This window comes from Achroia grisella, unplaced genomic scaffold (genome assembly GCF_030625045.1).
Source record: "Achroia grisella isolate CSIRO2021 unplaced genomic scaffold, CSIRO_AGI_Agris_v1 utg2167, whole genome shotgun sequence".
Lineage (NCBI taxonomy): Eukaryota > Metazoa > Arthropoda > Insecta > Lepidoptera > Pyralidae > Achroia > Achroia grisella.
The window spans coordinates 1,896,971-1,914,897 of NW_026712716.1; the positions used below are offsets into that span (position 1 = coordinate 1,896,971).

A 17,927-nucleotide genomic window follows, 5' to 3' on the forward strand; every position below is an offset into this window, starting at 1 on the left:
TATTAGTTGGGGTGCTTTGTGGGATTACTTAAAGCTGACGCACTGAGCACATCATTAGAAATATTAATACCGTAATTGTTAGCGTCATATTCTTCAATTTTAAATACGTGTCAATCATATTTTTGTGTTTGTAGTGGTTATTTTTATAGTCTCGTCGAGCCTAGTTAGCGAACTCTAAATTGCTTCAGACCTTTTTGAGAAATAGCCCAAACTCCTTATAGCAATGTGGAAGATGATATGGTAATAAAGGGAGTAAATAATGAGATGACTACAGACAGGGATGGAATTGAAGAGAAAACATATTAGGCAGACCTCAACTGAATGGGATAAGGAAGAAGCAGATGATGATGAGCCCAAACCGCTTAATAAAACATAAGAATACATTATTTTCGAATAAAAAATTATTACTGATAATGATAACATTTTATACACAAATACAAGCCAAGACACAAATTAATTCTCCACATTATTAGCATCTTCCTCAGTCACATTCCACAAGTATCGGTTTCTTAATTCGACTCGTCTCGATTCGTCTATTCGATCAAGAGTTTGATCCGGTATAGAATCTAAGTCTTCATCGAGCAGTGACGTCGATGAGAGAAGTGTAGAGTCGGTGATATTGATGGTATCACCGGCATCACCGCTTTCAGGTTGGTTCCTGGCTGTACCCTGAGTCTGTAAGAGATGTTTATTTAATTATAATTTTATCATACTAATATTATAAATATTTCCACGTTTGTGAGTATTGATGAATGAATGTTTGTTACTCTTAGTCGCAAAAACTATTGAATGAATTTTAATAAAACTTTACAATAATATAGCTTATACACCAAGATAACATATAGGCAAAAAATTTAATGCTGCTGAAACAGTCGGTACAGCTAGTAAAATATACCCTGGACAATTCACACAGTGCCATCTAGACTCGAACTAAGGAGGGCTAAAAATCTATATCTTTCAAGAGATTAAATTACTGTTTATAGACGAAAAAATTTATAAAATTCGTTCAGTTCATTTTCAGAAGAATGTACAAGCAAATAGAAGATCGGAAATAAATTTACTAGATGCCGTAAGTCAATCATCGTCACGAGAGAAATAATTTAATAAAATAATATTAAAAAAAATAATAGTCACAATTCTTACATCGACTATGGCCATGTGCAGTATTGGAACTTCTAGTTTCAGAGGCTGGATCTCTTGTGGCTCGTCATCCAAATAGGAATACTCGGCGGGTACCTGGCAATTTATCTATAAGTAAAAACTGCCGTCGATTGTTGAAGATAATAGAAAAATATATTATAATGAAGTACCTAGGTAGTTATGTCATGGGGCACTTGTCCCAACTTGTTACCTGATCACAAGTGGTAAGCGTTGTCTATATACATAAATGAACAAGATCTACGTGATTTATTTGGGTATAAAAATAGATAAGAACCTATTTTCGGACCTACTGAGTATGCAATTTCATGAAAATAAGTCGTGGTATGGCTACTAACACGAGAATTATATATATTAGAGTAGCTGTGCCCGCAACGTTGTCCGCATGGAATAGTGACCTTGACCAAATAATGAAATAATATTTAATAATGTAACCCTAAAAACAAATAAAAATGTTTAAGTTTACTAGATTCAAAAATGATCAATTTCCATAAAAACTTTATCCCTTATTTTCTTCTACTTTCATCTCTCGTTTCAACACTTTTTTCGCATTAAAAACTAGCCCATGTCCTTTCGCAGGGTCTAGACTATATGCATATCAAACTTCATTTAAATTGGTTCAGTAGTTTTGGTGTAAAAGCGAGACAGAAAGACAGTTAAAGTTACTTACGCATTTATAAGGAACTACTAATGTCCATATAAATGCGTAAGTAACTTTAGGAAATAAGGATTTGTCAGTTCACAATCATGTGTTACATCGTCTCAACTGACAACATCGTATTATTATTCCGCAACAGGTGATAATAAGGAAGGAAAGACATTACCCTCCGTAGGCGCCATTTCTCAAGAAACTCATTGGTCTGACGCAGCGCCTCCTTGCTCTGATGAAGTAGTTCATCAAGTCTATCGTGACCGCGGTTTTGCTTGTATTTGTTTAGACACTGCAAAGTTGTTCATTATGAAAGACTAGTGATCATCCCAGGCTTCGCTCGATGGATTTATTGTATGATTGTCTAATTCTTTTAGTTTTATGTTAATAATTTTAAAATTAAGTACAATGTTATTTGCAGATAATATTAGTAAGATGCCGTCGGTGGAGTAGCTGCTTAGCACACCGTTTTACTTTCGATGGTCGCGGGTAATACAATAATTTATTTTCTTGAGTATTTGACTCAGTTTTTTCTATTTGTATTATGTATGGATTTATGAAAAACACGTATCTAAGTATTTAACTCAATACCTTCAAGCTCTTCATAATTTAGGACCAGATGATGTTGTGCGTAATGCCCTGGATTATTATTTATTATTTTGTAAATGTTCTATAGGTTATTAGACTTTAGGTTAAGAATTATATTGTGAAATAAACATATTTTCAATTTATTAATTATAAATAAACAAACAGAAAATAATTTCATGTACGTTAAAAAGTATATTGTGATACATGTGTTACATCTCATGATTTGCATTACTAAGTCTAAGCTGTCATGACTGCGTATGCTGAAATTTTATTTATATATCCCTTCAGACAGGAACGCATCTTGTAAATGAGGAAGCTGATGACAATTGCATGAAAAAGAAAGAGATTTTAGTGCTATATCTCTTTAGAAAGGAACGCATCTTGTAAATGAGGAAGCTGATGACAATTGCATGAAAAAGAAAGAGATTTTAGTGCTATATCTCTTTAGATAGGAACGCATCTTGTAAATGAGGAAGCTGATGACAATTGCATGAAAAAGAAAGAGATTTTAGTGCTATATCTCTTTAGATAGGAACGCATCTTGTAAATGAGGAAGCTGATGACAATTGCATGAAAAAGAAAGAGATTTTAGTGCTATATCTCTTTAGAAAGGAACGCATCTTGCAAATAAAGAAGCTGTTGACAATTACGTGAAAAAGAGGGAACATTAAAGAAAACTATGTTTAACAGAACTTACTGCTATAGTCAGAGTTAAAACTATAATTTCAGTAAACAAAACTGGTAGACTGATAGGATTCTCGCTTATTACAGCAGCCTGCTTCACTTCCTCCCTTATAGATCTTTTAACGAAACATGCAAACTTGCAGAACATCTTCTGGGATATTTCAACCAGCCCATTACCAAGTATGTAATCAATTAAAATAAGACTTAATACAATAACGCCATAAAGTACAGTATTGCAAGCCTGAAGAAACATCTTGGGTCCCTATATATTGTATGAAGAATGGTTTTTTATGTTATTTTACATTGTTTTCGACACTGATAATTTTAATGTGATTATCTGAACTGACAACGTCTTTATATTTTGACGTTAATTTTCTTGCAAATAACTATGTTAAGAAAAAAGTATTATATAAACAGTTTGTTATATATTTCACTAGCGACCAATCCCGGCTTCTCTTTGATTTGTTCCGGGTTTGTTGATTTACCCATGTGTCGTCATCATCATCTTCATTTCAGTCCGGAAGACGTCCACTGCTGAACATAGGTCTCCCCCAAAGATGATCACATAGATCGGTCTTGCACTGCTCGCATCCAATGCCTTGACCAAATCGTAGGTACCTATGTGTATTTTGACAGCATGGTCTATGAGCAATTGGACTCTAGTCCTGAGAAATGTAGTCACAATGTAATATATATATAATGATTATAATATTTTAATAAACATACATTTGCATCCAACACCCTTCCACACTTACATACATACATACACACACACACACACACACCCACACAGTCTTTTACAGTAGAAACAAATTCTTAATATAATAATAAATAACCCTAGAAGAGTGTGATCTCCTATCACAAGTATTTAATTATGCTTACATACAAAATATGTGATTGTTGATATGTAAAAAAAAAATTTGTACAACATCTATGTTAATGAAATAAATTTATTATTATTATAAGATATCTCCGGACAATTCACACAGCGTCATCTAGACCCTTTAACTAGGGTAACAGAGCATGTGTACTAGGCAACTGATACAAATATTTTTATATAATTTTTTTAATACATACATAATATATATAGAAGACATCCAGACCAATACAAACAATAGTCATGAATACAATTGTTTATACCGTGCGAGGAATCGAACCCGCGACCATTGGAAGTCGGGCAGTAGAGTAGAGACGAATAAAATACTTCGAAAAAAAATTCCGTTTTCATTATAACGTGATAAAACTGTTATCTTCTTACTTCTATGATAATTATCACGATAACAACTAAAGCTTTTATCATTGTGACTATTGCTATGGTAAAACCTCTTTCGTTAATTGTTTTTATGGTTTCTATGGAAACTGCTATTGTCATGGCGACCAAGTTAACATTGGCATTCTGTTGACCGGTTTAGTGAACACAAAGATCTTAATCCTGATTGTTATCAAATAATATATATATTTTTTTATATTTAATATTAAAATTTTAAAAATAAACTAAAATGGTAAGTAATATTTCAACATGTATTTATTTATTTATATTAACAGTGTAAAGTTTTTTTATAAATATATTAATGAACATATATATTTATGTTTATTGCGTACTCTTTTTTTATTTTTACTCTCTCTTACTCTTACTTTTGTGTCATTTAGTTTTATTGTTATTTACTATTTTTATTATTTACTGTATTTGGTGTAATAATAATAATAATAATCTCAGGACAATTCACACAGCGCCATCTAGACCCAAATTAAGCTAGCTAAAGCTTGTGTTATGGGTACTAGACAACTGATACAAATACTTAGATTTTTTTTACATAACAGTCATACTCATGAATATAAATGTTTGTGCTGTGCGAGGAATCGAACCTGCGACCATCGGACGTAAAGCGGTGTGCTAAACCGCTAGACCACCGAGGTCGTCAAATGAAGTGTATAAGTAAATAAACATTTTTTATACTTTACAGCCCCCCAAAGGAGGAAAGGGAGGCGGGAAGAAAGCGCCAGGTATTATCTTTTATATAACTATATATAATTTGTTAAAAATATTTCAAATTCCTTTTTTTATATGATTGGAATCACAAATAAGTTGACAGCTCATCTGATGGTAAATGGTAACCGTCGCCTATGTACATGAACAGCACTACGTATATCACGTTATCATGTGGCATCATAGTAATATGAGTTGCTTGGTAATAGTGTTATGTGTGTTATATATCGATTGTTAAATATTTAATTTTCCAATAAAAGTAAAATAAATAATAAATAAACACTTTTATAATTTCAGCCATTGTCATCGATGGAGTGGACACGTCTGAGATGACTCGAGAAAAACTCGAGCAATTTACGTTACGAGTAAAAGAGGAATTAGATAAGGAAAGAGAGGAAAGAAATTATTTCCAATTGGAGAGGGACAAAATTCGTACTTTCTGGGAGATCACAAGGCAACAGCTTGATGAAGCCAAAGCGGAATTAAGAAACAGAGAAAGAGCAACCGAGGAGGCTCAAGAAGAGAATGAAGCACTGTTGGAAACTGAAAAGCAGAAAATAAAGCATCTGAAATATGAGCAACAAGCCGCTGCAGCTGCTTTACGGGCTGAAAATTTAGTTGCACTTAAAGCGGCTAAAGAAGAACACACTGAACAAGAATTGGAATTATTGAATGACAAAAGGGCACTAAGACAAGAAATGAGAGAGAAAATACTAGCTTCCCAAGATGAACTAAGAAGAGCTAAGCTTATTCATGCAGAAGAATTATCGAAAACGAGAGAAGTATTTCAAGAGCGAGCAAGGCAAATAGAAGAAAAAGCAGATAAGAAACTTCATGAGACTAAAATTGAGTTAACTGTGAAGCACAGAACTGAAATAGCGGAAGTCGAAGAAAGAAAAAATAAACAATTGTCTGAATTAATTGCTCATCATGAAAGGGCTTTTGCTGATTTGAAAAATTATTACAATGATATAACTTTAAATAATTTAGGTAGGAGCTGGATGTACTGTCTAAACTTATTAATGCCTGAGTATGACAGTGAGTATGACAATAGTAATAATATTTATTTATAATTTAACAGGTTTGATAAGCAGTTTGAAACAGCAAATGGAAGAAATGCAAAAGATAAAAGAACGAGCAGAGAAGGTAGCTAGAGATGCAGTTGCAGAAACAAAGAGTCTGCGGGAGCCTCTAGAAGCTGCTATCATCGATAACAAAGAACTGAAACGTCAGATGTCTAACTATGATAGAGATAAGGCGGCTCTAGCTGTAAGTACTATTAAAAGTTATTAAACTTGATAAACACTAAATATGTTTATTAATTAGCTTATATTTTTTATTATTAATTATAGTGATAAACAAACTGACGGCCCACTTGTGGTAACCGTCGCCCATTATAAACACTATTATCTAGTCACATCTATGATACCGCTCATTCAGGCGATGATATTCCGGAGTACTAATACATCACGGTTTATTAGCACACTGCTAAGAATCGAACCCGAGATCATCAGGAGTACCTGATAGTACTGGGATTTCTCACACGGTACAAACATTCGTATTCAATACTATGATTGTTTGAATTGGTCTGGGTGTGTTCAATGTATATTATATATCTATTTACAAAAAAAGTATCTCAGTATACTTATGAGTTGTCTTAACACAAGCTGTACTTAAATTAACTCTAGATAGCGTTATGTGAATTGTCCAGGGATATTATATTATGTTCATATTGTGACAGGCAAAAACGAAGCAACTAACATCACTTGAAAAGCAATTCGAAGTACTGAAGTGGGAGTATGAAGTGCTCCAAGTGCGGTTCGACCGAGTAGTGGCGGAGAGGGACGAACTGAAGACGAGGTTCTCCAGAGCGGTCCTGGAGGTGCAGCAGAAGGCATCCCTGAAGACGGCGTTATTGGAAGCGAAGTTGAAGAATTTAGAAAACAGAGATTTGGGGCCGAGGGAAATCCATGTTAGTATCTTTTTTTCTTAAGTTTTTAAGGGATGAAAATAAAATAGCCTTACCGATTGTATGTAAAGATAATAAAGATTTACCAATTTAATTTATATTAATTTTTACTATTGATTTATAATTTTGTAACTGACAAGTTACATGTAACATGTTTTACATGGCAAATAAATAAATCTGAAAAAAAAAATCTAGTTAGCGCAATTGAACTATAGGCAGTTAGTCTTTGTTTTTGTGAAATTTGTATATAAAGAAAAGAAAAGAAAAGAAAGTATATATACATACTGCTGAATCAAAATAGATTTTATTTATTCTGCCACATCATTATTAAACACCGTAAAAAGCTGGCAATATACCTAATATATTTTTTATATAGTTAGTATGACAAACAAGCGGATGTTCTCACCTGATGGTAAGCGGTAGCCCTCTATACATGAACAGTAAATTGGACATTACGTTATCATGTAACACACATGATACCACTTATGCGTTGCCATTCCAGAGTCAACCAAGATGTCATGAGTCGTATCCTGTAATTTCACTGCTTTATTATTATTAATATTCACCCAACAACTGAAACACAGCTCACTTAATTATAATAGAACTAGCAGTGTCCCGCGGCGTTGCGTTGCTTTGCTTTTCTTACTCACTGACAAGTCTATATTATATATATAAGATATATATAATAACGCATATGCAAAAAGTATTTAAAAAAATGACATTTTTTTAACTTAATGCATTACAAACTAAAAATCAAACCTTTCCTCTTTATAAAAACAGTTTTTCTCTAGATTTGTTTGTAATATTGAAACTGATTTGATAATCATAATAATTATTATTTCACCTATACAAAACTACATTATCTACAAGTACCTCATATAAAAATAATAATTACTGTTTTAGTAACACACCTTAACTTTTTGATTTCAGGAATTGCTGAAACTAAAAGACACACAAGTTGAAGATTTAAGGTATGAAGCTGCTCGTCTAAGAAAGGCCCATGATGATCTTCTAGCTACTTATGAAGCAAAACTTGCCAAACTTGGGATACCAGCAGAAGAGCTTGGGTTCAAGTACGTTATTTCGAATTAGCGCCATCTATTGGTATGTTGTAGAATTATGAATGCGCGTGGGATTCTATTTGAATTTGTACCTAATTGTAGTAGCGACATCTACCGGTAACATTGAGTACTATTAAGTATTTTAATATAGCAAAGTTAAAATGTTTCAGAGTATTTGAATAGATGGCGCAAAATATAAATATGTGTATTGTAGAAATTACTGTTGTAACATTTTAAACTGTTGAATAATAATATTTATATTGAATTGTAAACTACATTTATGGGTTCTATGTGTAAATGGTATTTTCTATGAACAATAATACCATTGTTTAGTGTAGCCGTACCCTTTACATTCGCTCGTATTTTCGTCCGGCGAAGCTGTAAAAACCAACTGTAACTTCAGCCAATAGCATAATAGTATAAAAAAGAAAATCTCATGATCTGTCACAAGAATTTTTTTTAAGCAATTGGAATAGCAGGTATGCTCTATCCATTGCCATCATACATAAATTACACTACGGGCACGGGGGGATAGGAATTGTTAGTAATGGTGTCTAGTGCCTCATTACTCGCAATTAGGGTTCATTCCCGGGAATTCTCGGGTCGAGAATTCCCGGGAAATCCTTGGGTTCTGTTCCCGGGAAATCAAGCTCGAGAAAAGTCGAGAACTCGAGAAATCAAGTACCTATATAGAAATTAAATTGACGTTTGTTGTATTGCGTGGCGGCACAATAATACAAGATATTAAGGTTTTCTTTCATGTAGGTATATTGACGCGATATTTTAAGTTTTCCATTTTGTAAGCTGAGTGACCCAAAGAAAAAACCAAGCACATGTATTACGGTTTTCGAAAAACAAATGCATGAGTGAATAGCCGTATAAATTTGAAATTGAAATTTCTAACCAAAGAGGAGATATTTAAGATCAAAGTGGCCAGTACGACAAAACGCTAATTTCATATTTAAGAACCTAATATATTTCAGTATTTAAAAAAAATGGCTTATTCATAATATGTATAATGTTTTTAAATATACCTACTCAATAAAAGTTTTATAATTAATTTTATAGTTAAATTTTATAGTTAATATTTAACAAAAAATGCAGTGGTTTCCGTCTCAAATGAAACCACTGAGTTTTTTGACGTTATTGGAACAAAAATTAAACCAAACGTACGTAAATGTAAATTTCTCGACAACCCGAGAAGACCCGAGAAATTAACCTCGAGAATTCTCGAGACCCGAGAAATAGAAAAGCTCGAGAAATCATGAACCCTACTAGCAATGCACCATGTTAGTTTGATCTCCACGCGGTTCCTCCTGAAAACCATCGTGGTTAATTCTTGGTTATTTAATCACGATGGCCTCACTGACCTGACCTCATGCTCATTATAATCCTCCACTGGTACTCCGCCAGCGTAAACCGTTAGCGCAGGCGGGTGCACCATTCTATTATCATACATAAAAAAAACACACTACGTTGTTATTTATACTCATACGTTGTTATTCTAAAGCAGCGATCCTCAACATTTTATAAATCAAGGGCCAAAAACATTTTTATTCTGCACAGCGGGCCGCACCATCGATATTTTTATAAGGATTTTTTTATTTTATATTAAATGCACTTTTTATTGCTTAATTGTTGTCGCTATTGAAACTGGGCCTGTGCTATTAGCGGGCCGCAGAAAACACACCAGCGAGCCGCAAGCGGACCGCGGGCCGCGGGTTGAACACCCTTGTTCTAAAGGAATCGTATCTTGTGATTGCACTAGTACTGCTCATTTTATCATCATTCACTGCTGCCCTGCCAGCGTAAACTGTTACTGCTGGTGGAAGCAATATTTTATCATCCATTAAGACATACTGACCATATACATATATATATTTTGTTATTTTTTTTTTTTTTATTAATAATGAGATTGCGCTTGGTCTTACCTCATCTGTTGGTAAATGATGGCCAGGCCTAGGATGTAGCGCGCTTTCCCAGAAGATATCTATTGACCATAGAGTTGAAGAATCCGAATTAGTTTTATAATATTATTATACTTTATATATTATTAGTCAGTAATATATAGTATTTGTTAGTCTATAAGGTATTTATAATATGGGCTGGCCTGAAAAAAATGAATAAAATTTCGTGTTTTTCACAGGCCGTTGAAAGCAGTTGCCGTGGCTGGCATGTCTCCAGTCATCGGGCAAGGACCTGCAGGCTTAGTCACCAAAGATCCTTAAAATCAGCAAGTTGTATAAACCTAGGTACTCCACATAAATCATTAATACATATATGGTTATATATTTTGTAAAATAATCAATAAATTAATCAATGCATAAACATAAATGTTTTATCATTGTATAATCATTATATAATTGCACTAGCAGGCTCTTACCAGATTTGGTTGGGCAGGGAGGGAAACACGAGCGGTGAAGGTGTGTTTTGACGTACATCGTCAAGAGGTCCCGTAAACCTACAAAAAGTTTTTGAAAAAAAGAAAAAAATATTACCATTCCCCAATTATGGTACTACTTCTTAAGGTAGGATAAGTTAATTTGAATATGTTCTAGGTTTCTAAAACTAAGTATATATACATAGTTTTAGAAACCTGCCCTACGAGGCTGTCAACCCAGTTACCCGGTGGTTGTCGCCCCGGAGTCGATGCCGGGGCAAGGAAGCTCGCCCCGAGGTCCCAACCTTCACCCCCTACAGTCCAGTAAATTTTTAAATTAAACATGATGTGACCATTTTTGGTGCAATATATAAAAATAAATCCACTAATACGTGAATAATAATATTCAGAAAGAAATTTTGATTTTAGTTAGCGGGAAAGGGATGAAAATATTAAGAATTGGGTTGAAAAACTATGGAAATAACTCGATAACAGCAAGAAATATGTAAAAGTCTTTTAAATAAAAGTTGTAAAGAATTTTTTTACACAAAACAGGGTCTGTTCATTTAGCCACAAAAATATGGGTAAAATTTTAGTGGACTTTTAGGAAGGCGCAGAAGATCAGTGTCATGTCATGCTTCCTTGAATTGAAATGTTTCGTCCCATGTCAAAATGTCATAAAAATTTACAGCACCTCTAACTACTCTATATAGAATTATGACCGTGAGGATATTTCCAGCAAATTATCCAATCCGATTGATACGTATATTGAATACGAAATTACTGTATTAAATATGAATAAGACAAATGAGTGGCAAGTAGGGATGCTCGATGTTAGAAATATATGATGTTCATTGTCGATATCGATATTAAATATCGATTGTTCGATCTACGAGTTTTCTTATTCGACATCATCGTGATAAATACCGATGTTTATTACAATATAATGACAACACTGTAAAATAAACACTACGAGAATTATCTCGTATAGTTATTATTTATATTACTACTACTATATTAATAGTTGGCGTCATAGAAAAGAATACGAGCTACGAGTTTTCTTAATCATCATCAGTTAAAATCAACAGTCATGCTGATAAATATCGATATTTATGTTTACTACATTGATCATCCCTAGCGGCAAGTTCCGGGCAATACTAAGGATCGTTATAGTGTCATTAATAATTTTCAATTCGGCCCCAATGCCATTTATAGAATCGATTGATCAATCCAAGGACACACTAAATTCTTAAATTATAAAAAAGTACGAGTGAGTTCCACTCTTTGATTGGTTTTGTATATTTTGTTATGTAATAGTATGTAATATTATATTATCTGTGGTAATAGTATTGGCAAACATCGGGTGCTAAGAGGTAACGGTGGTCTATGAAGAACACCACACAACATATCTCACCATCCAACAAAAATTCAGCTTACACACTGCACAGTGGATAACTGAAATGAGTCTGATAGAGACACAACTGCATTGTATAAACCACAGGTAAGATAAATATAGTATATATAATATATATATATATATATATATTTTTATACTTCTATGGTGGCAAACAAGCACACGGTCCATCTGATGGTAAATGGTTACCGTAGCCTATGGACGAATGAAGCACCAGGGGTGTCACGTGCGCGTTGCCGACCCTTAAGAAACCTTAATAAAGTATACTATATTATATAACATATAATATAATATAGTATAGTATATATAAATATAGGATATATAGTATAAACTGTAACTCTGTATTCAACATTTTTTTTTAATTAATTTTAATGGAATGGTGCACCCGTCTGCGCTAACGGTATACGCTGACGGGGCACCAGTGGAGGATGATAAGATGAGCATGAGGTCAGGTCAGTTAGCTCATTGTTACAAATTCACCAAGAATTATTAAGATATTACGATGGTTTCCAGGGGGAACCGCATGGAAGTCAACCTGACATGGAACATTGTTAGCAATAAGATCATTAGTCCACATTACTAACAATCCTCTTTCCCCCCAGTTAGGTCAACAAATTCAGCGGGAATTTATCACGATGGGATACTAAACATCTGATATATTTTTTATTTAATAAATATGTAATAACATTGTAAACACTTAGACCGATATAAACAATCATGTCATGGAAAAAAATATTTACACCGAGGCATCGAACCGACTATCGGATGTTAAGCGGTGTGCTAAACCGCTAAACCACCGAGGCTCAGTGTTATCAGTGTTTCCATTATCAGACACAAGGCGGTTTTTACAGTCGGCAAAGTTTGAACTCACTTTTTGGCATAAGTCGAGGTCGAAAACACTCTTTCTGAGAAATTTTTTATATGCAAGTCGAATGGCAAACAAGATTATGGTAAGTGCTAACCGTCACCTATTTACATTAACAGCACTAACGATATCACTTTATTATGTATGAGGATACGGACGTGACTCACGTCATACAGGCGTCCATTGGCTATAGTGACCGTTTACCATCAATCTTTGATTGTCACCGCAATATCTCTGTCCGATCGATCTCCCTTCCAATTCAAACGGGGATCGAAATTACGACGGCCTGAGCCGAGGTTAGAACCCCTAGCGGTGCCCTTAAACTAAAGTGTAATACGTCAGGCGGGAGTTGTCCTACAGCCGCTCTATAAGTCCTTACGGGGTTTTTCAAGAAGGGTACATTAAGGTTTCTTAGGGGTCGGCAACGCGCACGCGACATTTCTGGTGTTTCAGGCGTCCATAGGCTACGGTAATCCATTTCCTATCAGATGTGCCGTATGCGTGTTTGCCACCATCGTAATATAAAAATAAAACCATCCATCCAGCCGTATGCCTGATTACCACTATCGTAGCATAAAAAAAGACGATCTGGCGTACACCAGCCGAATTACAAATCCCAAATCGATCCGCTCATACTAAATGTATGGGGAAACGGAAAGGTCAACATTACGTGAATAAATAACACCACACTTCGAAGCCAATAAGTGTACTTTATTCCTACTAACTTTTTTTTTATTTATTCTTATGTACAAAACAGTCATAAGGCAACAGTTCGAAATGAAAACGCATTACAGCGATCAATGAGTATTGCAAATATTTCGCATTGTTATAGCATGAATTTGCGGCACTAATGTTAAGTCTGTTACACGCGTATTATATATATAATATAATATATAAAACATTAAACATACTTCATAATCAATTAATACATGTAAATATAACATATGTTTCATTAAAATCATTAAAGGTCATTAATAAATAACATATATAAAATCTTGTAAAAGTGTTCTTTTTTTAAATAATATTTATATAACCATTCGCTCCTTAACAATTACTTCATTAGTTTATTGTGAACAAGAGTAATAATATATATAAATTTATGAATTACCACCAATTATCTATTTAATAATACTTAATTTAAAATTATAAAACATTTAAATTGATATATTGTATTAATATGGTGCATTAAATAATATAAGAAAGCGTAATATACGGTATTCTTAACTTTTCAGTTACATAATAAAAGCTAAATTTAATATTGCAGATTACTTGTAATAATGTGACATTTATTATTAAATTATATTAATAATATATAATTTAATAATAAATATAATTAATAATAGTAAAGAAAATGTATAATTTTTAGATTAAATTAATATAAATAGGTATTGCATGCGCGTGTGTAACTAGAACACATTTTTTAATTAAGATTGCTTAGAAATCTTAACACTAAATCATTTACAAATTGTAATGAAAGGTTAAAATTAGCAATTCACATCATTCTACACACTACTTGTGGACTCGATGATTTTAATGGCACACAACTTATGCCTTATAAAAATATCAACCAATACATTTTTACAGGTTATTTTTTATATACAATCTCAACATCAAGAATTTGAAGCAACAATTTTTAGTTGATGTTTGATTTTAATTTGATTAAAGCTTAATAATAAAGTAATTTTTTGTTAAAACAATATATTACTGTTTATTGATAAATGGATTAAGTATGTGTTTATTTCTATTACAGTGTACTACTGCAATAGAAACTTGAATTTAATAAACATATATAATTTTAATATATATAAAGATCTATAGCGCATATTAAGCAGTAGTCTAAGTATTTATTGTATTACAATTTTCTCTTTATTTCTACTAAAAAATAATTATATATATATAGGTAAAATATTATTTGAGAGCGTTTATCAATTCAAATATTATGCAAATTATTTTTTAATAATTCCAATAGCTCGCCAAATATTTTAGCTAACTCTTCGATTCCATTCATTATTTCTTCACTTTATAATAATATTTATTTACTTCATTGTTATTTAAAAACAACAATAATAATGTTTATTTTCATATCGAATGCATCATTACGTTTTTATAATATTATACATCACGTTATTGAATGTGGAATGTTGTAATTCACATTTTATATCTACATTCACGCTTGTTCACAAATTAAATACTATTGCATATTTTCATTAATTTATCATTAAATAAATATAATAATATCAACGATATAAGCATTATAATTACATATTTATTTACCGCAACGACAATAATAATCTGGATGTCATTGTTACTACATTAAAACCCTAATTTACACAACCAAAATTCAGACATTTACAGGGTTAACGTAATACAATTAACATTTAGAAATAATAATTTGACATTAAATTACGTTGATATATTAATGAATTGCTTTGTCACTTAATACTAAAGCTATTAAAGATATTTTGTTTATGTAACCTAATTAAACGCTCGAACATATAATTTCAACATTATTATTTAGTGAGTTTTGTGTAAACAATGTATTTTAATAAGAAATAGTAAGATAGTGAAATTACTACTAATGCACCTTTTACAATCCCAAATACAAGTTATAAAGAATACAACGATATTGAAACCCTGAGATGATTAATGAAATTAAATTGCGAGAATGTATGCTTCATTGGGATCTACTTCCCGAGAATCAACGTTTCTCTTGTGCAGTTATAGCAGACAGAAGCATGAGTTCTCGTTATTTGTTAATATTTTTTTCAACTGTTCACACTAAATCGATCGATGATGTGATTTGTATATTGTTTTAGATTTCAATTAATAGTAAAAATCTCGGAACAGAATGTTCTATTTCATGAATAGATAATTATTATTGGGTTTCAATTTGGTATATCATATCATACATTAACGTAAAAATATAAATTATTAAATTATTGTAAAAAGTTACTACAACGTCTTATGGACTCAATAGTTTTTGAGGAAAGGTTAAATTCCCGAACGTCTGAAATTACGATGGTCTGAGTCGAGGTTAGCATCCTGCCTTCTGACTAAAATCGTATTCGTCATGCAGAAAATGCCTCCTTCCGCGGGTTTGGAGGGTCATCTGCGCTCACCCCCAATCGTTCGGTGAAGCTATAAAGGCCAGCTGCGGCTAACAGCTTTAGACTAGTTCGAAAAAAATATGTTAAATCGTAAGGATGTTATATGAATAATATGAATTCCTTTAAACATATTTTTTCAACATAGGTACTCGTAATTTCAAATTAATAATAAAAGAAGTGGCTTTTCTTGTTACTTAATTATCTACAAGTTTTTAAATTTTTATTCTAATTATGTGCGTAGACTTTAGCATTAAATAGCTAATTATTAAACTCCCAGTCTAAGTGGTTGATAAATATTTTAGCATTTTTATTCTTCTTTATAACAATTATAATTTTGGAATATAAATTAACATACATACATATATTTAAGATAAAAAATTTACAAGTAACAAATATTGAATAAAAACTTTCCATTTAAATATTTACAAAACTTGGAACCTATAGTAATGGTCCCGAAGTTAACAAAAGAGCAAAACTATATGAAACTACAATTTGAATAACACGACTCCGCTAACTATATTTAAATCTAGCATTTATGCAATATTCACAAGCCTTTTTGATCTGTAGGTATATGACGAAATTAAAGGCAATAAAAATTCACGTAATTCAATAATTACATTTAAAAAAGTAATCAACAACAACTCACGCAATATAAGCTATTTTTAAAAATGTCATTATAATATTTAAAACTCATATTCGAAACTCATATTGTTAAATTATATTCATAACTCATATTGTTAAAATTATTGATTAGACAACTTTCTATTTCGGTATGTCGGTTCGGATCGGTGTGGACAATAACTATCGATGAATTTTTAAATAGCTCAGGCATGGGACGGAAGAATCGATACCGCCTACATAAGGATATAAATATAAACGCGTTTCCATACAAATTCATACAATTGCCTTCTGAATAGTTTTGCCTTACTTGCGAGTTATATGATTGGGCGGTTTCGAACACTAAAATAAGGTTTGTGGTTATCCAAATAAAAATGGACCTTGTTACTAAATGATTTATGTACTATTTTTTACTAATTACTATTCGCATGTATATTGGCAGGTTTTTAACGTGTTGTACAGAACATAATAGTTTTATTTTGGGATAAAAAATTCACGACTACTGTAGTCAGTATTAATATTCTAATTTGATGCAAATTTCGAATCCATTTTAATTTAGATTATCACAATTAGTATTATAAAATTGTGACTTTTACATTCATAATTAAAGTTATACATTATTTTAAGCCTTACACGATAAGTGAAACCAAACAATTATTTTGTAGCTTCAATAACATTTGTATAGGAAAAACAGTGCCCAATGAATACAACGATACGCAGATAAATACACATTACTTTGCGTTTGTGTATCAAATAATATAATTAAAGCTCACTAACTTTAAGGCTTAGTCTAAAAATGTAGTATTTGATATTACGTAATAAACATTTATATTAATAACAAAATAACATTACATATTCAAATAATATTAATGAATTATACTGATAATGATTTATATAGTTTATAATAAATTATATATTTATCGATGTATTTAAATATTTGTCGATATTTTTCTTCTCTATATTTTTGCAATCTAATTTATTTTAAATATAACTCATTAATATATCTATATCTTCTATAATCAGCATTATTAATTAGGATAACATAAATATTAATCAGTAAATTTAATTATTAATTAATGAAGAAATTAATATATACTTTTAAATAAATAGAGTAAATGAATTTGTTCATTATGGAGGTATCAGCACGCGTGCAATTTGACACACAGTAGCATACGAGCATAAAATCTTAAAACGTATTTCCTATTGAAGATAAAATTCTTTAATTTCTAATATGATTTATTTAATCGTGATAATAATTTCATTTGTATTTTTACTCGAGCTTGAGCAATACGAAATATAATTAATTTTCTATTTTAAAAGTAATATTATAATGAAAATACCAATTAAATATATTTTAATGAATGACACTGTAAATGTTTTATGAACACGTTTTATTTATTACTTAATTAATAATACATTTTATATTATTTTATTTATTTAAGTTCAA

General features: G+C 31.8%; 2 protein-coding genes across 2 annotated transcripts; one reads left to right on the plus strand and one right to left on the minus strand.

The window, feature by feature from the left end:
• Positions 1–410: 410 nt before the first annotated feature.
• On the minus strand, positions 411–3,416 carry LOC131842369 (uncharacterized). The gene is made up of 4 exons (XM_059190910.1): positions 3,093–3,416; positions 1,983–2,099; positions 1,144–1,248; positions 411–675 (listed from the first exon to the last, which is right to left on the minus strand). Exons 1-4 carry the CDS (start codon positions 3,330–3,332, stop codon positions 454–456), a joined length of 684 nt encoding a protein of 227 aa, XP_059046893.1. The 5' UTR covers positions 3,333–3,416; the 3' UTR covers positions 411–453.
• A 1,079-nt stretch (positions 3,417–4,495) lies between these two features.
• On the plus strand, positions 4,496–10,412 carry LOC131842363 (dynein regulatory complex subunit 4). The gene is made up of 7 exons (XM_059190905.1): positions 4,496–4,581; positions 5,044–5,083; positions 5,364–6,056; positions 6,148–6,335; positions 6,808–7,038; positions 7,966–8,108; positions 10,243–10,412. The coding sequence occupies exons 1-7, from the start codon at positions 4,579–4,581 to the stop codon at positions 10,322–10,324; spliced, it is 1,380 nt and encodes a 459-aa protein (XP_059046888.1). The 5' UTR covers positions 4,496–4,578; the 3' UTR covers positions 10,325–10,412.
• Positions 10,413–17,927: the final 7,515 nt, after the last annotated feature.